Source organism: Ctenopharyngodon idella, chromosome 1, assembly GCF_019924925.1.
Source record: "Ctenopharyngodon idella isolate HZGC_01 chromosome 1, HZGC01, whole genome shotgun sequence".
Taxonomy (NCBI): domain Eukaryota; kingdom Metazoa; phylum Chordata; class Actinopteri; order Cypriniformes; family Xenocyprididae; genus Ctenopharyngodon; species Ctenopharyngodon idella.
Genome location: NC_067220.1, coordinates 26906502 through 26926096, shown reverse-complemented (window position 1 = coordinate 26926096; position 19595 = coordinate 26906502). Strand labels below are relative to the sequence as shown.

The 19595-nt window shown below is 36.9% G+C and overlaps 1 protein-coding gene across 1 annotated transcript in view; it reads right to left on the bottom strand.

Moving 5' to 3' along the window:
- Positions 1-19595, bottom strand: part of vps8 (VPS8 subunit of CORVET complex) — a 130126-nt gene that overhangs the window by 30814 nt on the left and 79717 nt on the right. The window contains exons 35-40 of the mRNA XM_051890633.1: positions 18878-19028; positions 16412-16501; positions 11976-12158; positions 11762-11843; positions 11258-11340; positions 984-1064 (exon numbers count right to left, since the gene is read on the bottom strand). Of these exons, the coding sequence (XP_051746593.1) occupies positions 984-1064; positions 11258-11340; positions 11762-11843; positions 11976-12158; positions 16412-16501; positions 18878-19028 (670 nt within the window). The remainder of the gene's footprint in view (positions 1-983; positions 1065-11257; positions 11341-11761; positions 11844-11975; positions 12159-16411; positions 16502-18877; positions 19029-19595) is intronic.

The window sequence follows — 19595 nt, the reverse complement described above, 5'->3', positions numbered from 1 at the left end:
ATGAGAATAAATCAAATAAATGGTACACAAGCATTAAAACAAGTAAAACAACATGGAATTGTGATACTAAAGAACTTTTGTCTGCTTTTAAAGACTTAGAATATAAATAATTTTGTTTTCACAGGCCAAAAATATATTTTGAAATAAAATAATAAATTTTTGTAACGGTAAATATTCTCAACACTTGCTATTGGCAGGTGTGGCATAAAGGTTTTCAATTTTCTTTCTTGTGAGGATTTCGCCTCACATTTCATTTCCAATTATCACATAAAACACTGTGAATTTAGCTTGAGCTGTGTGAGCAGTACGAAAAGAACTCATTATAATTTAACAGAGGTAAATAATGTATATTTCTATGCTGCTGTCTAAAACCAGCAAGAGTGCAATTAATAGAAAAGTAAGGCATTAATGATGCACTATGGGTAGCTCTACTGTATAGACATATTTAATAATTTATCTTGCAAGTATGTATGAACACCTCACAAAGCCTGCACTACACCCTAACAAAAGAAGTGGTGATACCATGGTACAGTGATAGTATCTGATGGAATCTGAAATAACAGTGTACTGAATAAGTTTTTGTTTACAAATGCTGTTGTAGAAATGTTTAATTCACAGCAGGCAGGTGATGATTAATTTATTATGTGAGTGCAAGGGTCCAATAACAGGGCAGTTACTGAGATAAATCGAGTAGTATTCAGCTTTTCACCCTGTTACAAAAAGCTGTTTTTTAGAACTTTATATTAAAGAATCCTGAAAAAAATATCACAGTTTCAAGTGTTTTTAATATTAATAATGATTAGAAACATAACTTGAGCACCAAATCATGTGACTCTGAAGACTGTAGTAAGGGCTGCTGAAAATTCAGCTTTGCTATCACAGGAATACATAACATTTTAAAATGTATTCAAATAGAAAATAATTATTTTAAATTGCAATAATAAAAAGCATTTGTAAAAGAAAACATTCTACATACACACTACCTGTTCATAGTTGAAGGTCTCTAACATCCCTAAAATGAGTCCCTGGATCTCAGCCAGCTTTCCTTTCCCATATACAGGGTCCTGCAAGAGAGAACACAAACAAAGATAAATTAATTTCTTATAGCTTTGATCATACTAGTAGAAACCTGTGTCTGTCTGCAGGTTTCGACCAGTGAGAAACGATTCTGAAGTAAATTTTAAAAGCATGGTCTGCAGTAAACCATCTTAAGCACAAATCAGGGAGCAAACACAGTGTGTGCTGTCAGACTGCATTCACAATGAAAGCTGATAACTCTCAGATGATGAAGGAGAGCGGCCTCAGTAACATCACACACATAGCCATCACTAGCTGTTATCACAGGACTGCACACACTTGGGTAATTCTGCCCTCGGTAGGGGTTCAGATTGAAGCAGTCACAAAGATCAAGACCTGGAAGACTCCATCTCTCTCTCTCTCTCTCACACACACACACACAAGGGGCTGAACGACTTAAGATTTTTTTAAAGTCGACATTTATGTGATTAAAGTCGAGTCGACGTCGACTAGTTGACAATGACGTCATTAATGAACAAATAAGGGGCTGTTCACACAGAAGCGCTTTTCCATTGTTTTTCTATGTAAATCGCGCTATAGACAGACATGTATGTCCGTTGCGCTCATGTCTTGCGTCTTTTGCAGCGTCTCGCGCATGATATGGCATTCTAAAAACGCGGCGCTCAAGTTCAAATCAGTTCAACTTTTTTTTTTTTTTTTTTAAACGCGTCTCGAGATCTTGCGTTTTTTACCCGATTCCACTGCCCGCATCTTGCGTCTTTGAAAGCAAAATTGTGTGAACGAGCCCTAAGTCTGAACCTCGAGGCGAGCTGAGGTTGCCTTGTGCACAGCTATGGCATATGATATGACACTGCCCACAAATATTTCTCCTAAATAACAGCTTATTTGTATCAGTTCTTTTGTCTTTAGGTCGTTATATTTCTCACAGATTTCTGCTCGTTCTAAATCAGATAGAGATAATGTAGCACAGTAAAGATTACACTTATATGAATGCACAGTGAGAGCGAGTGTGTGAATTAATTCTACCTGGCAGCTTCTCTCTAGTTACTAAGAAATATATGCTAGAACTTTTCAGTTTCTAAGCTATTTTATTGAGAAATCACAGAACAGTGTTGACAATACATTTCTGCGCTACTAAATGATTCTGTGAGCGTGCGCGATCTGCGCGCTACTGTCTATGTGTGTGCGTAATGTAACAGCGCAGTTTAGAATGGCGATTAACTTACGTGTACAATAAGCTGTTTAAAACAAGCATTCATCCGATCAATATTGAGAATCCAGATGGTATAATCAAACATATCTTGTGGAGCGCTATTGGAGTATGCATTTGTTTTTCAGTAACTGTTGGATATGGAGCGTAAATGTGGACTTTATCCTGCTGCGCCCTCTATAGGCTATGAACAGCGACTAGTCGACGTCGTTCTTACAGCATCACGGCAGAGCATTAAAGTCGACTAGTCGATTAGTCGGTGCAACCCCTAACACACACACACACACACACACACACACACACACACACACACACACACACAGAGTACATGCTCATTCTGAGTGGTGGAAAGGTAAAGAAACACTGTCATGCAATGGCAAACATCACTCTACTTCTCTCTTTTTAGCAACACTTCTGTTTGTTCATTACATTATAACCATAAACTCCTATTTTTTCCAAACTTGGAAAAGTACCAACTGATTTGTTGGTATGTTCTTTGTGTTACAGCGAGAAGCATTGATCTCAATAAGGTACTTCATTCATCCCATATGGAGAGAATTGGAAATACAACTTTGTAATGTAAAAATAAAACTTTGTAGTTACATACTTTCTCCACGCAACAAGATAAATGCAGCCCACTGCCCAAGGCCAAATCTGCTCTCTCTCAGGAGAGACCATTACTCACAAAAACATCTGGAATATCAAATCCCTGGAGGTCAGGTTTCTCCCAAGCCTAAATCAAACACATGTTCTAGTGGAAGAATGAAAACAACTCAATAAACATCACTCTTTACTATATAACACAAAAACTTTATTAGCTATCACTGCTGCTATGGGGCTACCACCGGCATATATGGGACATCCCTCTAATCGTCAGAGGCCCCCATACGGTACTATGAGCCAATTTTGGTTTTTATTTTTATAGTTAATTATAGTGCAACATTGTTCTGAATAGAAGGTGCATAAAAAGACAAATACAGTATACCATGTGTTTACACATGATAATACAACCAGATAATATTGAGAGACTTTCCTGATGAAAACAAGATTAGCCTGATCAGAAATGTGAAAAGTTGACATCTTTCTCACTTTTCTGACTGCTGTAATTCATCTCTCATGACTTTTTTTCTTCTTTTGGAAAGTCATGGAAATGCAATAGTGGATTGTTTCATTTGCCACTGGAGCAAAAGGTAACAAGAACATAATTTGCTAGGGTCTCTCATGTTCCTCTAAAGAAGTTTACCTTGCTATTGTTTACATCTGTGTTCCCACTCCAGAATTGCGAAAAGGGTCTATATAACGAATGCTGTAAATAGAGTGAACTATAGGAATATTTGGCTCCTCACATTGGATTAATTTGAATCAACAGTAAGAATGATCTCCCCCCAGAATGCCATGATCTGACAGGTGAAACACTACAGTCTGCATCCTCATGTGCCATACACAGAAATATCTTTGGTAGATTATTACAGCAGGTCAATATTCAATACATTCCAGGTCATATCATTTTAAGGTGGCTGGTTATCTGGGTCTGTTATTACTAACACACTGCAAGCCTTATTGCTCAACTCAGATTTTTTTATTTGGCTGTTCACAATATTTTTAAAATGTGGCCAATATCAGAATCGAGTGTGAAACAGGTAATGATCCTGAACTGACCCAAATGCGAAAAAGAACAATAAAGATGGCGCGCAGCATGGAATTATATGGAAGTTACTGAAGTCAGTATTTACACATTCATTTATAAGGTGATGTGCCACAGAAGCCAGCAAACTTGTGCGCAGGCGATAAGGAGGACACAGACAAGGTTGAGGAGAAAGAGTGCAAAGTTTCTTATACAGTTTTTCCAAGTTTTGCTTGCATAGAGCTGTCACCGTAATACTTATGAATAGGGCTGTCACTAACAATTATTTTGGTAATCAAGTAATCGTTTGATTATTTTGACGATTACTTAAGCAGTTGGATTATTATTTTTTTTTTTGTGGTAATAAAAATAGACCTAAGCAAAGACCTAAGCCTTTAAAGGGATAGTTCACCCAAAAATGAAAATTCTGTCATTTATTACTTACCCTCATGTCATTCTACACCCATAAGACCTTTGTTCATCTTCAGAACACAAATTTTCACTTTCAAGCTCCAGAAAAGGGAGTAAAGACATCGTTAAAATAGTTCAAATAACTACAGTGGTTCATCCTTAATTTTATGAAGCAACGATAATACTTTTTGTGCACAAAAAGGAAACAAAAATAACGACTTTATTCAACAATATCTTCTCTTCTGTGTCATTCTCCTACGCTGTTTAAGTTGCAGTGCTTTTAGGTTCTACGTCAGAATGCCGGCTCAGTATTGGCCAACGCTGTTCACGTGAGCAGCACGACGCATATGTGCGACTGTTTCAAAACCGTTTTACTTGAACATTCTGTAATATTTTCACTATTATTTTGCCTTTGTCCTTTTTTGGAGTGTGTTGCAGCCATCAAAATAGGAAAAATTATTTACAAAATACAATTCATTTGGTCAGTGAAAATATTGGAAACATTTTCTTTGTACTTTAGTCAGTTAAATAAAGGTTCAAGAGAATTAACAAATCACAGATTCTTGATTTTATTGCATTTCACATGAATTCCGATATGACTGTTCTGACTGAGGTCACACTGCAAAACATCAGATCTATATCTGATTAAAGATCACACATGGAAGTGGCCCATACATATAGATCTGATGTTTTGCAGTGTGACCTCAGTCAGAACAGTCATATCGGAATTCATGTGAAATGCAATAATTATATATATATATATATATATATATATATACACACACACACACACACACACACACACACACACATATACATATACACACGCACACTACTGATCAGTTTTATTTGTCATAGTAGCATGGTTAAATTTTTTACTTGCATTTAATTAATTCATAAGGTATATTTAATTGATTTCACTGCTTTAAAATTTAGTTATTGTATTATTAATGTTGAAGTTTTTAGAGTGTAGTTAACAACTTAAACCAGCCTGGACCAGCTGATGAACAGCTTTGACCAGACTGGAACTGTGTGTGACATGTCACATGTGTCCGGTATAGACCGCCATCCCACGACCCCCTCTCTTGTATTTCTGTCGTGGAGTGCAAACAAATCGGAAATCAATTGTACGCTATGAATTACATAATAATGAAAACAATAATACATCAATAAGCAAGCGTTCATGGCATGCACAGTGCGTACAGCTGCAGGTGCCCAGGCGTAAGTGCACATTCAAGACAACACCTGTTGATTATGTAATATATTGATTGCGATCATCTGTCAGTATAACTTGATAGGGTTCCTTATAACCTTTCCTATTCCCTGTCAGAGGTGCATTTGCATTCACAGCAGCGTACTAATGATTACAGACTGTGAGCAAATGCCATCAAATGTCACCATCAGCAGCCTGGCTGAACCAGAGCTGCTCAGATAGATGCTGAGGCAGGGAGATTAATGAATCAACATGGGCCACAATAAAAGAGACTATCCCTAAATCAAAATAAACATGAACATGTCCTTTATAATAACAAAAACTGTAGTGACAGCAAATATTTAGTCTTTAGTCAGTTAATGTGTGTTTCACGGTGATGTACAGTACTGTTCAAAAGTTTAGGGTCAGTAAGATTCTTAAGTGTTAAGTCTCTTATGCTCACCAAAACCGCATTTATTTGAACAAAACACCAATACTGTCAAATATTATTACAATTTAAATTAACATGTCTATTTTATTTAAAAAAATGTTTTTTCATGTGATAGCAAAGCTGAATTTTCAGCAGCCATTACCACAGTCTTCAGTTACATACTTACAAAAATCAATCTAATAAGCTGATTTGGTATTCCAAAAACATTTCTTATTATCTATTTTGTGCTACCTAATATTTTTGTGGAAACCATGGAACATTTTCAGGATTCTAGAAACATCAAAAGAACAGAATTTATTTGAAACTAAATCTATATCTAATTTTATTTGAATTTTTATTAAATGTCTTTACTTTCACTTTTGATCAATTTAATGCATCCTAACACTTTATAATAAAAATACATTTATTCAACAGTATAACTGATTTGACTGCACTGACACTATTGGATGAACTGAACTGAGCTAGACGATGACATCACTGTTTTCTGCAGAGCTGCTTTATAGATTAAATTAACTAATTTAATAATTAATGATTTTTTTTTTTACCACGGACTTGAATCAACACTTATCTGACTTCAGCTGAACAATAAAACTATTTTCTTTTAGAGCTGCTGTACAGCCGAAATGAATTCCATTTGTATCATTGAATCATTTTCCTGTTATAACTGTAAAGCTGCTTTAAAACAGTCTGTATTGTATAAAGCGCTGTATAAATAAAGGTGACTTGACTTACAGTAATAAAGAACTTATAAATAATTTGCAAATATGGTTAATTCAGAGTTTATAAAATGAAATCTCTACATTACTACATTAATACAAATGTAAATTCTTCATTCATTGTCATTGTAAATGTGCTTTTTCTGGTCAAATTGAAGTGAACTGCGGCACTAATAGAGTCTCACGAACAAGCACGCCTCCAGAGTTTCATGAGGCGGAGGAAAGAAAGCATGTAAAGTAACCAGATGAGGAGCCAAAAAAGGAACTTTAGGGATGTAGTCCAGTCTGAGATGATATATATCTGATATCACCTGGTAAAAAGCCTATGCAGGAGGAGGCCACTGGAAGGGCCTGAAGGTCTCCTGATCTCTTTAGTGACGTTTAGGAGTCAGCATTTTCTCTGAAACTGACTCCAAAGGGGTCTTCTATTAAGGCTCCTAGGGCCAATGCTAGGTCTTAGGAGGGTAGGGATGGACATTTTTCAAAAATATTGTTTACGAATATTTGGGCTAATAAAAAAAAAGAATTTTCAAATATTTGTTTATTTAAATTAAGTTTAACAAGAAAGAAGTTATTTTTTATGGACGTATATTCATTATGTTTTTGTAACCACAAGCTTTTGATTAGGCACTACACTACAAGCTTACATTATCTTGAGGTTTTCTTTTAGTTGAAAACATTAAACAATGCTTGTAAACAAAATAATATACAAAACAAAGGCATTTAAGCTTAAACAGAGAGAATAGAAAGAAAAAAAAAAACGCTAATAAAGCAGACTGCACCAATTATCGTACAGAACATACATATACACTTGAGTCTGCATATGGTTATATTGTTTCACACGTTCATGTTGAGAAAAACAAGAATATTCACATGCTGGGGTGAAAGTTGGCTCCTCAGTCTGATAACAATAAAGCCGGCTACAGAGAAAACATGTTCCCTTGCAAACCTTACAAAGATAATGGTGTGCAAAGCAAAGTTTCTAACAGCGCTTTGTGTTTTCTGTTCTTAAACCCATCTCCCTCAATGAAAAGGAAGCATAATGTATGTCTCGAGATCATTTTGCTATCAGATAAGTTCTCATCTCGGTACAGCTGCACTTACCTGTAGTTGTGAATGCAGTGATGGACAGCGGTCTTTCCTCATTCGACTGGTCAATAACAATGGTTCGGTGTTTGGATTTCATGTGATTTCTCATTGTGGTGGTGATATTATGATAACTCAGTTTCACCCGACAATGTTTGTACATGACATGTTGATTAATTTGATCAAAGGTTTTATTGAGTAAGATCATTTTGATCAAAGTAATTCCAAACTTCGCTGTGCCTAGACCAGTGGTTCTCAAAGTGTGGGGGGGCACACGGGTACAGCAGGGGGGGATCAGCAGAAAAAAAAAAAAAAAAGTTTTGCAACAGCGTTCAAGTGCGTGAATAGCAGTTGCCGCTCTGCCTTTATAAAGCGGCTTTCTTCTTCAGATTGTTGACTTGTCACTGTCTGAACAAGCCCAACATAGAAGTTGCTTGCCATAGAAAAGCACTGATTTAGCGAATGGAATCACAGGCTGCTATTGTGAACGGTGCTCCGCTGCTGTATGCGTTCCAGTGAGAAGACGTAACAAGATGCTGAGCTGTCAAAAAACTGTTAGGCTATATTGGCGCTGTTATTGTTCATCCAAATAATCACTGAAATATTTACTTTTTAATTTTTTGTTTATTTAAAAATTCTGATCTATTATTTTCTCTTACTGTTATATTTTTGAGTGATTCAATAACATTACAAAGTGAAACTAATGCAGGTGTTTTTCACTGCATGTTTTTCAATGTAAAAAATCTTTCCGTTTTTATAATTTTTTGTAAATTTACAAAAATATTGTATAATTTTTTTTTCAAATAATTATCATATTATCATTATCAAATACTCGACTATTTGTGCACACCCCTACAGGAGGAAACTCGCAATCAGCAGATAGGCCTCAGCCGTCTGGCACCTTGCAGGAACCGAGACACCAAGAGATGTTTCCCAACTGAGGTTCCGTCTGAAGGTGAGTGGCAGAGCGGAGATAGCAGCCACATGTACCTTTTTGGTGGATGGAGCCAGCCCGCTGCAAGACATTCTTGAAGGAAGCACTGGACCAAAAGGGCAGTTGACTGGGTTCACCTCATGATCTCTACACCGTATTACAAACAGATGCAATTTCAGAGCATAGAACTTTCTAGTAAAAGGAGCTCTAGGACTGAGAATTGTTTCAGTGACCTTAGCTGAAAGACCAGAATCCCCTCAGAAAGACCAGAAACCTATCAGGGGCCATGAGGACACACAAGAACAAACTTCTTCTGGAAGCTCAAACGTGCTGCGTAACCAGTGAGGTTCATTCTCGTGTGTTAAGCAGCACGTTTGTTCTTGTGCATCATTCAGGTTAGGTTGAGCTTCTGTTTATGTTCGCTGATCAATGTTTACATGCGAGTAAAAGCCTAAATTAAAATCTGTTCATCATAAAAAGCGATTCTGAAGTCTCTTCAGAAAATTTGAATAAACCGCACAATTCATATGGATTCGTTTTCTGATCTCTTTATGGACTTTTTGAAGTGTCAAAGTTGCCATTGCAAAGGCAGTCAATGGAGAAACAGACATCTCTCAGATTTCATCAAAAAGATCTTAATTTGTGTTCAAAAGATGAACAAAAGTCTTACGGGTGTGGAACGTCATGAGGGTGAGTAATTAATGACACAATTTTCATTTTGGTAACCCTTTAAGAACAAATGGTGCAACCGAATAAAGTACAGAGCTAGTTACAAACTAGCTAGTAGTTACTAAGCCTCTAGTGAGGACTTTACGCTCCAATTTAAGAAACAAGTTACAAACGGTTGGTGCAACCCTACCCTGGCGAACACTTTCTAGAACTGCTGGGAGCAGAGCCATTGAAGGAAAGGTGTACAGGCACAGCCTCAGCCACGCCTGCATCATAGAGAAATTTCTCATCTGCAATAATGCAATAATGGAGAATGCATCCAGCCATGAAATAATAAAGGCTTTTCAATGGAATAGAGTTCCATGGTCATCCTAGAACTTTACTGATGTAATAATGATTGTCAAAACATTCATGCATTTAAGGGTTAAAGCACTTAATTGTTGGCAATTTAGTATTTTCCATAACCTAATCTAGAGTTTACTCCTAATAACCTTTACTACAGGTTTAAAAATAGTACATCAGTTATCAGCTACATCAGGTATGGTTAAAAAACATTATCTTACTCTTTACATATGAGCTAATTAAACAATAATAATTTGTTACAGTGGAAAATGAATGAAGAACTATTTGTAAATCACGCAATAGTTTAGAGCTTGTAAATGATTTATAAGTGCTCTCTTACTGTTTATCAAGTATTACCAATAATTCTTACTGACCCCCAAACATTGAAATGAACAGAATCTTTGCAAACCACAAAATAATAATAAAAAGGAGACAAGAAATTCATAAGCACGGGTTCAAAGAAATCAAAGAAGTTCTAATGACAGCAGGTTGAAGTAGAACAGCAGAGTGCTGGTGTAATAGTACTGATAAGGGGGAGGGGGATTGATGGGGGAAAGCTGACAACACTGAATATGTGCAGATGAAAACAGATAAAGGTCTTCCACTGCCCAAAGCCTCAACCAATTCTTGAACTGTGGCATCGATCTCATGGAAAGAAAAAAGTGTGTGTGTTTGAAACAGCTACACAAGGCTCTGAGCTGGAAGAGCCATTGGAAAGCAAATTTGCTGTTCAGCTTCTGCAGTGTGTCCATCAATGTAAATATGAGGATCAAGAGCGGACTGTGTGAAAGTGCATGTTACTATTTACTGTAAATCATTTAGCATGTCCTCCATATTGAAAAGATCTGAATCTGAACATGCAGTAACAGTCCCTTCAATTTTTTTTTTTTTTTTTTTTTTTTTTTTTTTTTTTACAAAATTTAGTTTTATATATATATATATATATATATATATATATATATATATAAAGCAGAATGATGCATCATCCTTATAAATGTTGAACTATAAATAATTGTAATTTGATCATTTGATTCAGATAATCTGAATTAGAATTAAAATGTACTGTAACAGCGACACCATCAATTGAAGTATATGTATAAAACTTATAATCTTAAATCTTAAATTTATAATAGACTTAATATTATGCATTTACAGTACAGCAGATTTTATGAACCATAGTAACTGCACAAACTACATTTTATAAAACATAACCCTGACATGTTTCCAATTCCAAGATGGCAGATCTGTTGATATATCTGGAGCAGTCAAATGCAGAATCTGTGTAAATGTCTATCTATGTCTGTCAACAGTTTTTGCACAAATAAGAACCATAGGATTTTGAGATTGAGCCTGCAATCCTATTGTCAAGTCAGAGGGCTTTAAGTCTTTCCAAACAAATCCCACATACCCAACAGAACAATAACATCTCAATCTCATACATGCCACAATCACTGGAACACAGCAACCCCCGAATGTGCACACAATGGCTGACGTTTATTAACAGGCACACATAAAAACAGCCCAGTTGTAATAATAGCTGTAGGAGCTGTTTAAAAAAAAAAAAAAAAAAACGTATCTGCTTACCTGTAGGATGCGCTGAATGATGGCAGGTGGGGCAATAAAACTGGACATGCTGTTTAAGACTTTCATAGTGAGCTCTTTTAGTGCTGAGGAAAGAAAGAAATGATTAGGATTAACTGATCCCACTCAACTAATGTCATTATTATTTTTTATAATAATGTCGTTATTTTATTTAATTTTCTTTTTTAATCACTTATTAATGCACAATGTGCAAATGCGTCTAGAATTTGGAATTCAATTGGTCATTCATGTGCTTGAAAATTGTAAACGCAATATTTCCGACTCAACTTGAGTCTTGAGGGCTGCATAAATCTTATTTAAACTGCAGACAACTATAGTTATTTCTTTTATTAAAAATATTTTAAAAAAGAGCATCCTTGTCATCATTCCAGAAGTAAAGCAAGAAATATTTAAAAATTTTTAGGGGCTTTGGAGTTACAGAGGTTAAGGACCACTGCTATACTGTAGATAAACTCAAAACTAGTGCTTGTGTGTTTTGTGTCTCACCGTCTGATGTGTGTTTGGCATCGGCACCTTTGAGCAGTTTCTGTGGTGACATCATCGCCTCGAGGAGTGGAAACCACAGAGCCTGAGAGTGACAGGAGATTGATGTACACACACACACACAGCGAGAGAGAGAAATGTAAAACCCGGGAATAAGAAGATCAATACATCCTGTTCATGAAAAACACAGCTCAGGTTGTTGGGACTGCGCACACACCTCTCTCTGCTGCCGGTTGAGACCGTGTGAGCTCCTCTGACACAAAGCAATGATGTCATGCAGAGCTTCGTCCACTCTTTGTAACAGACTCTGCACTTCATTGCCTGTCTCCTCCTCCTCATCTTCGGGCTTGTCTGCCTCTGAGCCTTCTAGGGCAAGTTTGTGTAGTTTGCCCTTCAGGGTCTGAGAAGCAGAGATCAACAGATCGATAGCGCATTTCCACCTGCCCTTTCTGTCTCACCAGGTATATTTAAGACACTGTTCTCTGAAACAACATCTAAATGAACTTTATGAGTAAATCCATTCTGCAGACTTCCAGTTTTTCGAAAAATCTAAATCAGTGCTTTAAAAAAAGGATGCAGATTCAACGGTATTCAAAACATTTTCAGTTAAACTGAAAGCTCATATCATACTTTTAAGGTGTGGTCACATTTACTGTTGTTTGGCAAATTTTTACAGGTGAAATCCAGTCATCAATAGAAAGACATAATCTAGAATTTCGTGTGAGGTGATTTCCTAGGATTCCCAGCAAGCAGATTTCATAGGATTCACCGCATAGATGAATAGAAAGCTGCCTGGTTTGACAATGATTTCATATACATCATTACACTATTGACAACAGACAATGAACCTTTTATGCTTGTGAAATTTTGCCAAAATTTGCAAATGTGACTGTACCTTTACACTACGAGTCCAAAAGAAGATTTGATCAAACAGATCAAAATGACCACATTTCCATACCACAACCTTCAAGTATTTCATATGTAAACACTGCATATGATTTTTCAATTAATTATAGAATATTTTTGCTGGATTCATTTTAATGACATTTAAAGTCAATGAAGTTCCATTTACACTGGAAAAGGCCTAATGCACAGATCTGATATTTTGACATCTTGAATTTTTTCCTGTCATTTACACTGACTTAAGAAAGACTGTTTACTTCAATACCTCGCCAAGACAGGCATTTTGACAGTGCATTTAATTGTTCCATCTCGTAAACACATTACCACAAAGCGTGAGCGTGTACATACACACTGCGTTCAAAATCAGTTGGCGAAGTTGGTGAACTGTACTTTAGATATTAGTCTAAGGTCATGCATTATAGTGGATACATTGAGACATTGTGACTACATGATTGTGAAATCTGTCACAAAGTATTTTGCTCTTACTAGATGCTCTGATACCATTTTCCATTAGCAGCAGTGAAATTGCGATATGACGCAAGGATCGTCCTGGTCTTCATAAAGCATCTAATTGTAAACATCCTGTCCTTAATGTTTAAATTCCCGTAATAAGATCTGCTGACTGCACCACTCTCTTTAGCACATTATACTTCAGGGTAGTGCAGTTCCCACACTAGGCTCTGATATGCCTAGTCAGGATACTTATAATAGTGCACTTACAGATGCTGACCAGGATGTGATGGCATGCCAAACCTCTCTAATTTGTGAAGAAAATCTGCTGACATGCTTTTTTTTTTTTTTTTTTTGACCTCAGCACTGGTGTGACAAGATCAGGCTAACCTCTCTGTGATAGTAATTCTCAGAAACTGCTGACCCTCTTGACTTAAGTTTCCATCGATGCAAAGGTGTATGGTCACCACCCTGAAGTTTCTTATAACCTACAATCATCTCCTTGGCTATACTGGTCCGGAGAGAGTTGCACTTGCTAAGATAGAGGTCACAGTCCTATCAACTATACTTCTTGTGTTTCATCTTCCTTCAATTTCTATTATGCAGCCTCTCCATCTGGGATCAGGCCAGTGACCAGTTTCAACTTAATGGCATTGCAGTCATGTCCGGTGTAACAATCATGGAATAATAAAGGTAAGAGAAGTGGGAATGAGCTTACAACCTTACAGGACTCCAGTGTTAAGAGTGAAGATAGGATACGGTATGTTTGTTTCTACTTGTACCACCTGTGGGCATCTCATCAAAAAGCCCAACATTTGATTACAAAGCAAGTCTGTTCAACATCGCAGCAGCTTCTAGCAAAGAACCACCCACTCAGGAGGAGACCATATGACGGACTAAAGTGACCAACAGTTTTTACCTGCCGTTAAGATAAGTAAATCTGAAATAACTGATAAGGCAATAATAGCAAATTCAAATAAGGCCAGAGAAATTGGTGAAATTGAGTAAATTCTCATACAGGTATATATAGTTTAGCTCAGTGGTTCCCAAACTGGGGTACGTGAGGTGACAGAGGGGGGTACGTGAACAAAATGCTGAGTTTTGCTATTCATTTAATTCTACCCCACCTTAAAATAACAATAAAACCGAGCATGTATTTCTAACAGGCAAAATACCGTAAAAGGTCAAAAACATGACATCCAATCAAATTACCTTGTCTTTTGTGGCGTGCATATGATTGGTTGTGTGCAGACTATGCCGCATTAGCAAATTACTGCCATTCTAGACTATGCTAAATCCCCACTGGGGATTTAGCACTTACATGTACTACTCAAACTCACTTTGATACAAAAACATACCCTGTGTGAGTTCTTTTTAATGTTGATAATATTATATTATACAAGCAAGAAGGCAATTTTTCCCAAATATCCACACGATGTGACTGATTTTATACAACAATTCAACAAACAAAAGGGTAATATTAAGTGTTGTACATTTTAAACACATTATTGTCAGTATTGTTTGCTTTAATTTGCAACGAAACAATAATTCCAAAGAAATCCACAGTAGACCTGCAACACACAGCGAATCTGCGGCTTTGAATGAATCGTGAGAGTCAAAGAATTAATGACCTATTCATAAATACTGCCACCTGCTTCATTTCTGAATGAATTACTCAATGGCTCGTTTTTACCATTATTTCTCTAGTGAACATTTTTCATTTAAAACATTATTTATTTTTATAAAGGTATTTAAAAAGGTAAAAAATGCACTGGAAAATCAATTTAATGGGGCAAATATTGTCCCTTAAAGGAAAAGCCAAAAGGTGTGACTGCTGTCTAAGTGGAAGAGAAGGATGTTAAATGTCTCAGGGGGTATGCCACTCTTTAAAAAAAAAGAAAAAAAAAAAGGAACCACTGGTTTAGCTATATTTTAAATGTGTGTGTGTAGTAGAGAGCTGCATTAGGATTGGGATCTCGTGGAACCCAACAGGAAATCTTGTGGGAGTGGGCGGTTTTACCTTTGCTGTGGGTGGGAGTGGGCGGTCAAAAAAAAAAAAAATTTACAGATTTAATTTATTTACATGTAAACAATGATCGACGCACATACATATAGCGCATCACATTTGGTAAACCCGGAAGCTTGTTTGTGTGTCACATGCTAGAACAAACCTGATTGGTTCTCGCGTATCATGCACTCACATTTAAAGGATTAGTTCAAGCTTTACTCACCCTCCAGCCATCCTAGGTGTATATGACTTTCTTCGTTCTGATGAACACAATCAGAGTTATATTAATAAATATCCTGAAGCATTAAAGCTTTATAATGGCAGTGAATGGGACCAACGAGTATGAAGCTGAAAAAAAAGTGCATCCATCCATTATAAACATACTCCACACAGCTACTGGGGGTTAATGCCTCTCGCAGTTCAAAAAGCTTACGCTACATCCTTTTTTCGTAAGTTGAATATGGAAGGTGATTTGGCGGAATCTAGATATTTTACTTCATGAACTTGCTAAATATGGATATTTTTCTTACACAAACGCATTGCTTTGCTTCAGAAGGCCTTTATTAACCCGCCGGAGCTGTGTGGAGTACGTTTATGATGGATGGATGCACTTTCTTCAGCTTATACTAATTGGTCCCGTTCACTGCCATTATAAAGCTTTGACACGTCAGGATATTTATTAATATAACTCTGATTATGTTTATCAGAAAAGTCATATACACCTAGGATGGCTTGAGGGTAAGTAAACTTGGGGTAATTTTCATTTTAAAGTGAACTAATCCTTTAAATGTGAGTGCATGATACGCAAGAACCAATCAGGTGTGTTCTAGCACGTGACGCACAAACAAGCTTCCGGGTTTACCAAATGTGATGCGCTATATGTACGTGTGTCGATCAATGTTTACATGTAAATAAATTAAACCTGTTCATCATATAAAGATGAGAAGAACTCATATCTCTTCACAAGATTTGGATTAAACAGCTCAATTCATATGGATTCGTTTTACGATGCCTATACAATAACATTTTTTTTTATATATATATCTTTTTTGGAGCACTGCAGGCAGAAATGTCTGGGAAAGAGGCAGAATAATTACTATTTGCTCCATTATGATTAAAATGTAAAAAAATAAATAAAAAAAAAATGACAAGGTATTTTATTTGTTGTTGTTTTTCAATCATAATGGAACAAATGCCATTCAAAGCAGCCAATAAGCATTTTAAGCTAACATGGACCCTCTTGCCCAGTTTTCAGGTTTGCTGCAGGCTTGTGTGTTGTGATGAACTCAAACCTGTAGCAGCACTTCAAAAGCTCCCTGTACATCTCCCTTCCTCTCCAGCAGGTAGGCTGTGGCCTCATGCAGCTTGTGTTTCTCTGTGATCTGTGATTAGACAAGACAGAGATAAGACTGTCAATTGTGTTGCAGTCAAATTGTCAAGATTATAAAGACAAATGATCCACTCTAAGCCGCCCACTGGATGAACAGACTCAGACTGAGAAAGTGTGTTTAGGTGAGACTGTTTGTTAGTGAGAAACCATTTCTGTAATGAAACATTCAAACACATTCTGAAACTAAAGGGGGTTATGCAGAAGGGAGAGAAACACCAACCGGTATCCATGAATACAGTTGAATCCATGAATACAAAAACAGGGCAGGTAAGAGAGTGCACAGAGAAAAAGACAATACAGACTGACAGAAACACAGTAGCAAGCAGATGGGTCTAGATATGGAGATATATACAAAGAGCAGTGAAACAAGTATAAGGCAAGATGGCAGGACTTTAGAGATGCTGTATATGTGTATGCGCGTGTGCAAGATGTCTGTTCAAATATTTAGCAGGTGCCACTCAGCCTCTGTAACGGTATTGATTCTCTCTTCTGCCTGCCTGTCTGTGTCTCAGCGCTTCAGCACGGCAGATATCTCCCCTACCTCCATTATTCATTCATTCATTCATTCGTTCCTCCAGGCATCTTTCTGCCTGAGCCTGTCAGTCGGCACCCTAATTACATCAGATTGGAAACCTTTACTTGCTCTATCAGTGGTTTCATGTTGATTGATTAGATAGTGTGTGGTCTCCTAATCGCCAACCTGCCCTGCCAAACCTGTAGTTTGAGGGGTGAATTCAGTAATCATCTGTATTTCTGTGCAAAAACTGTCTTATTTAATAATCACCCACAATCCAGTTTAAACAGTCGCTAAATGTGGTAAACTCACACTGCACCATGATTACTGAAGTCATTCTCAAACTTTTCAGCGTAAACATGCCTTCTTATGTAAATTTGGCTCATTATAGATTGCGCCTAATTCACAAACTATCTGTCTGCTGGCAATTAGCATCACACTTGCAAGTTCTCACCCTTTAAGACTAAAGAATTTTATTGCATGGACAAAAACAGCTGGAATATTCTGGAAATGTCTTCTTTGAATTTTGAATTGACTTTCTGAGACTGAGAATAACCAAGAAAATTTACATTCATTATAGAAAATTCCATGACATTACTTTTCACATTTTATTACACTTTTTTTGAAGGCCTGGAAATTAAATTTTTAAACAAAATACCAAGGTATTTACATGTTTTCCATGATTGTGTACATTTTTTTTATTCATCATTGCAGTTGTTCAAATTAATAGTGTTATAACTGGACATATATTCAGATGCCTGCAGTAGTCAAACATATTTTGCACAATTTTAATGAGCCAATCCAGGAGTCTGGAACACAGGGGTGGAGGTGTGCTGTACAGTCAAAGTAAAGTGTGCCAGATTGCGGTAGACTGCTGCATCCTCAACAGCCTAGTACTCAGAAGTAGTATGCAAATTGTGTTCATCATTGATTTGCTGGCGGCATTTGAGTCATTACTTGAATTCCTTTAGTAAATTGGTTTGTGTAAAACAACACAGACAGCACATGCAAATAAAGGCAGCACAATACGTCCGAGTCTGTGTGCACAATATATTTTTCAATATGTGCTTTCAAAACTCATTTGAGCTTCTCTAAATTACATTTGTGAGTCCTCATATTAGCTCTGTTCCCAAAATGTGTAAAGCTGCCCTTGGAGTCATAACTGGGCGCTGCCAACAGATGCAGAGTACTGAAAAGTATTGATGGAAAAATACCACACCTATTTTATCCAATTAATGTGTGTGTGTGTGTGTGTGTGTGTGTGTGTGTGTGTGTGTGTGTGTGCTATGTATTGTTTGTGCTTATCAACTTCGTCTTTAGCTTATCAATAAGTTAAAACTCTGAGAATCAATTGTGAGCCTTAGCCAAGTCTCTAAAGTCTCACTTCACTTGAGGATTGCTAATTGAGTGGGGCATGTGTGTGTTGTTATTAATGGAGTGCTGCCCATAAAGAGCATTTCAAATCAGTCACTATCTGTAGGACCAGATGCTATTTGCTGAATTTTTCTGATTTTAGTGGAATGTTAGATTGGGGTTAAAGTTTTTTGGTAGCTGAAAGCATTAACAAATTACCCCAAATATATAATAAACAAGTAAAAGCGGTCTGTAAAATGGATGGATGAAAACATTCAAGGTAAACGGGATTTGCGGAGCTTTGAGAATTAAGGGCTTCTTAATTCTCCGAAAATCTGCAGCATTCAGTGCACACAGATTCTACGGTTGTACTTAAGAATTTGCTTTTCATTTAGGATGCTGACTTAAAAGATAGCGCCTACGTGAAGGCAGTAGACCTCTAGGCTGCTCACTAGTCTTTGTAACAGTCAATGTGTATGTGTGAGATGGGTTGATTTATACCTGAATGGCCTCCTCCAGTCTGTAGTCCTGAGAGGTCTTAAGGAAGGCAGTGACCTGCTGAGGACTGAACTGGCACAGTAGATCCACTAAGAGCTCATGAAAATCTGAGCCCAATCTTAGGACAGTCTGTGGATTCAGACCCTCTCTGGAGCTGTTACAGAAAGAGAAAACCATAAATCACCTGGAATAAACCTAGAAACCATCACAAAGCACTATGAGGAAAAAAAATGATTTTTAAATAATCAGGATGTCATGTTGCAAAATGGTTATTTATTTGATTCAACAGACTACAGCTTTAAGCATCACTTTCCAGATGTACTCCTACACACAGCACATATGCGCAGACTGCTCAAGGCAATGGCTCTCATAAAAACCTTCAACAGTCCTTCAAAGCCAACTTCTGCTTATTGATGTTTAAGACTACTGGCTTGAAAGTGCCAAGAACAAGATCAACAACCAGACCAAACCAAGGACAAACAGACCTTAAAGACTAGAACATGAACATACTACCAACTACAGAGAAGGGGGGAGAGAGAGAGCAGAGTCTTTCATTTGTAAGGCATATAACTTACTGGCCTTTCCAACAATGCACATTAACTATAATAACATTTTATTCTATATACAGTGGTGGTCAGAATTATTGGCACCCTTGGTAAATATGATCAAAGATGACTATAAAAATAAATCTGCATTGTTTATCCTTTTAATCTTTAATTCA